The 3966-nt window shown below is 41.1% G+C and overlaps 1 protein-coding gene across 1 annotated transcript; it reads right to left on the reverse strand.

The window, feature by feature from the left end:
* Positions 1–997: 997 nt before the first annotated feature.
* Positions 998–3621, reverse strand: nanos1 (nanos homolog 1). Its single transcript, XM_059516223.1, has one exon. It carries the CDS (start codon positions 3446–3448, stop codon positions 2747–2749), a length of 702 nt encoding a protein of 233 aa, XP_059372206.1. The 5' UTR covers positions 3449–3621; the 3' UTR covers positions 998–2746.
* Positions 3622–3966: the final 345 nt, after the last annotated feature.

The raw sequence follows: 3966 nt of genomic DNA on the forward strand, positions 1-3966 counted from the left end.
CATTTTTAATGAAGTGTCTCAGCTGTGGGTGTCTGAATGAAACGAGAAAGGGGAAAAAGGGAGAGGGATGGAAGGAAATATGTGGACAGGCCCGTTGACAGAGAGGCCCTCTGTCCTCTCATGGACGCCCCTTTCTGAGAGGATCAGAGGTTGCATGGTGACATCACTCTCAAGGGTGACGTGATTCAGGTGCTTTTGTGATTTTAAAATGAAAAACTTGCAGTTTTATAAAAAACCCACCTCAAATGCATCAGCAGCACGGAAGAGAAGATATTGTTGACTGAAGTCATTATTTTTTGTTTACCTTATGCACAAAAAAGTATTCTAGTTGCTTCATAACATAACTGTTGAACCACATCACATGGACTATTTTAACGATGTCCTTACTACCTTTCTTGAAATTGTAAGTTGTGTTGCTTAGGATCAGAAAGCTCTTAGAATTAAACAAAAATCCATTAATTTGTGTTCTGAAGATGAACAAGATGGCAAGATGGTGAGTAATTAATGACAGAATTTTCATTTTTGGGTGAACTATCCCTTTAAGACTGGAATAAGAGTTTGTGAGTCTGTTGTGTTCTGACGAGTTTGAAAGCCTGGTAGTGTGTGATCCTCAGTTGTTTAGTGTACAATGCTCAATTTTCTGGTAACCATTTACAAAAGTTGTCAAGTGTTTGATGACTAGTGCTTGAAAAACTGTTCAGATTTTAAACGTCTAGTATATTCCAGCCTGGAGAACTCCAGCATTATAGATGCTTCCAAACTCCAGTTCTCATTTCATGGTTTTTTAAAATGATCAGAGAAACTTCTCCTTTGTTCTCCTTTTCTTTGTTTTCATTTTTGTAACATTTAGAGAGGAAAGGCCTGTGTAGGTGAAGAGAGGCCTTGAGTGGTGATGGGAATGAGGTGGGATTCACAAAGACCCTGATTGTGACAATGACACAGGCTCACATGGGCCTGCTAAACACAATCGGCAGGGATGACAACATGAAAGCACCAGTTAAACTGTTTCATAAGCTGTTTATTTATCTAGTGAATCCATCTCTTTAATTTCTGCACAGCAGCATACAGGGAAATTGTGACAAAATATAAATAAGAAAATTCAACAGTGTTTCTTTTTTTACTCTTTTAATTTAATTACAAACCTCAGTTAAAAGTGGCAAATTGGGTGATGTCTTCAACATTTGATTCTCAGTCTCTCTCTCACGAACCAAGAACGTCACATTGAACAACAACTTAAAATGCATGATATAATCATCATCATTAATATTATGTACAGCTGTCACCTATTAGCAAACAATGCTTAGAGCTTATTGGGATTTCACTTTCGTTCGTAGAATGCACTGAAAAAAAAATACAATTATGTTATACAAAGATCAAAAATACTATAAGAAACCCTTGTTATAAATGGTACACTATATTAATAAACTGCTGTTGACATTTTACATGTAAGTACAAAATCTTGGTGAGGTAGTTCCCTCTGAAGTCACTTTTAAATGGTAAAATACTGAATAGACATCACTTAATTATTTTCCTTTTTTTTCGGTAATTATTTACAATACAGCAAATCTATGCTCCTTACTTCATTAAAATTGAATTCCTTTGGTAAACATAACTGTCAGAAATGTGCAGTCCTGCAAGTGTCAAATTGTACATTCACAATATGTTTGCATCCTTTTTTGTTTTGTTTTTTTCTTGCTTTTAGGGGGGTTTATTCTTGTACATAATGCAAAAAGGGGCAAATACATTGTTTTTACAAAAAGCTTTTTTATTAAGAACATTCATACGTGCTATATTCCACCGTGGACCCTTTGTTTGTTTGACATAAACCTCTCCCTTTGCTCACCCAGGATGTTTTGGAGAAGGTGAACTTTGTATGGAGTTGAAGAGAGGCACCCATAAGACATACTTTATTTTGATTTATTTTTCTCCAGTGTGTATTCCCCTTACTAGGGGTGTAAACATTGAAAGGGCACCTCATACAGAAGAATAGACTGCGGTCACACTTTACATTACAGCGTTCATTCTATACGCACTAATGAGCAACACTGCTTTCTGAAGCTGCTGGAAATTCACTTAATATTAGTGATGTAAGATCTGTAACTTGGACCCTGCAATGTAAAATGCCCAGCTCTGTCAGTGGGTTTGGAAATTATTTGGCCGATTATGAAGTTATGCTGACAACATGAACGCGCAACAGAGCCTCTATTGTGTTGCTCTGCGCGTCCGTGCTGGCAAATGTCAGGAAACTGCGGAGTGGACTTTCAAGAGAGAGCGGAATGGGACTAAAGTTCATAAATGAAGAAATGTTGAACATTCTATAAAATCGCTTAATGGCAAAATAAACTTTGGTTTAAAGACAAAAACGAGGTGCAAGCTTAGTTTACAGTAAAGAAAATACTTGAGTTGAACAGAAGAGCAACTCCTCTGGTGCCAACATTCACGTTTTTCCATTTTAAAGAAAAATAACATCTTATTTCACACAAAACGTGACTATGAATCGTGAATAAACATCTAAAACCTATGCGTGAAAAGAAAAAGGAATAGCTTTTTTATGAATAAAGTATGCAATAAACTATGGAAATAAAGTATCTATAAAAATATACGTTTTTTTTTTTTTTCGTTTAACAAAACATTGATATCATCTTATTTGTTTGCCTAGTAGTTAAGACTCGGAAAGCCAGTCAATCAGAACAGTCATCTGAAAGAAATTGTTCAGTGCAATACATGTAAGTCTACAGGAGTCTTTTTAGAAGATTTTCACTCGCTTACCACCCACAGCTCTGCCTCCCTTCAGCACTCTCTGGGCAGGCTGGTCTTTGGAGAGAGGGCAGTATTTTATTGTATGCGCGTTGTCCCCGTTGGCACTGCATAAGGGGCATGTGTACGCCCGCAGGATCGGGCACACCACCCTCCCGTCCGGGGTTTTCAGGACGTGCGAGCCGTAGACCTCCTCCGGCGCGCCGTTATTCCGACAGAAGACGCAGATCTTGGGCTCCTGCTTATTGCGCGCCACCGGTTTCCTCATCTTCCTCTCCACGCCAAACAGATCAAATCCTGCGAAGCTCCCTCCGATGGCCATCTCCCGCTCCTGGGAGGAGGACAGCAGCCCTCCCGTGCCCTGGTTCTGGTTCTGGAAGGGGCTCAAGATGGAGAAGCGCTCCTTCAGGTCCAGGATGGAGATGGGGGCGGGCGGGGGGCAGCAGCAGGAGTCCAGGTGTCCACCGCTGTCGCCGTCGCCGCCGGCCGCGATTACGCACGGGCACGGAGGGCTGTCGTCCAAGCCCAGAGTGGCTTTCAGGGACTCCGTGATGGAGTTGGGACTCTGGGGGATGCTGTGCTTGTTGTTCTTGGTGACCAGCGTGGAGAGGCCGAGATAGTCATTCCAAAAATTGAAGGTGTAATCGTAGGGCGCGCGCGCGCTCAAGTAGTTGTGGTTCAGAAAATCCATGTCTTCTTCGCTCAGCCTAGACGCTTCTCAAAATCAAACAAATGCGAACCGCGTATATTCCGTGAGGTTGCTTTCCGTCTGCTCTCCGGGCTCGTAACTGTGCTCAAGGCCGGTGCGTTTCTTGGGTATGTGAGTCTGAAGAGCAGGCGTCTGGTTATAAGGCTCCAGGAGAGGCAGGAGGAGGGCGGGGCTCTTTTTCAAACCAAGCTTGTGAGCCGCAGATCCACAGCGTGTTTTCTTTCTGCACGACCAGCGACTGTTCACTGCAGTGGAATGACACCAGACACTGCTTTGTGATGGCAAAACACACCAAGAAGAGCTCGTTAGTGAGAGATTACGCTTTTTTTCATATCACACATTTTGCTTTCTTTATTAATTCTAAGGGTCAATGACAAATAATCATGTCCAAAAAGGGAATGTTTTTTTTTTTTTATACTGAAAACACGGTTGTGTTCTAAGAAGTTATTGATAATTAGAAAAGTAATCCTATATGTTGTTTTCAACAACATTTTAATTCA

This window comes from Carassius carassius, chromosome 29, assembly GCF_963082965.1.
Source record: "Carassius carassius chromosome 29, fCarCar2.1, whole genome shotgun sequence".
Classification (NCBI taxonomy): Eukaryota; Metazoa; Chordata; class Actinopteri; order Cypriniformes; family Cyprinidae; genus Carassius; species Carassius carassius.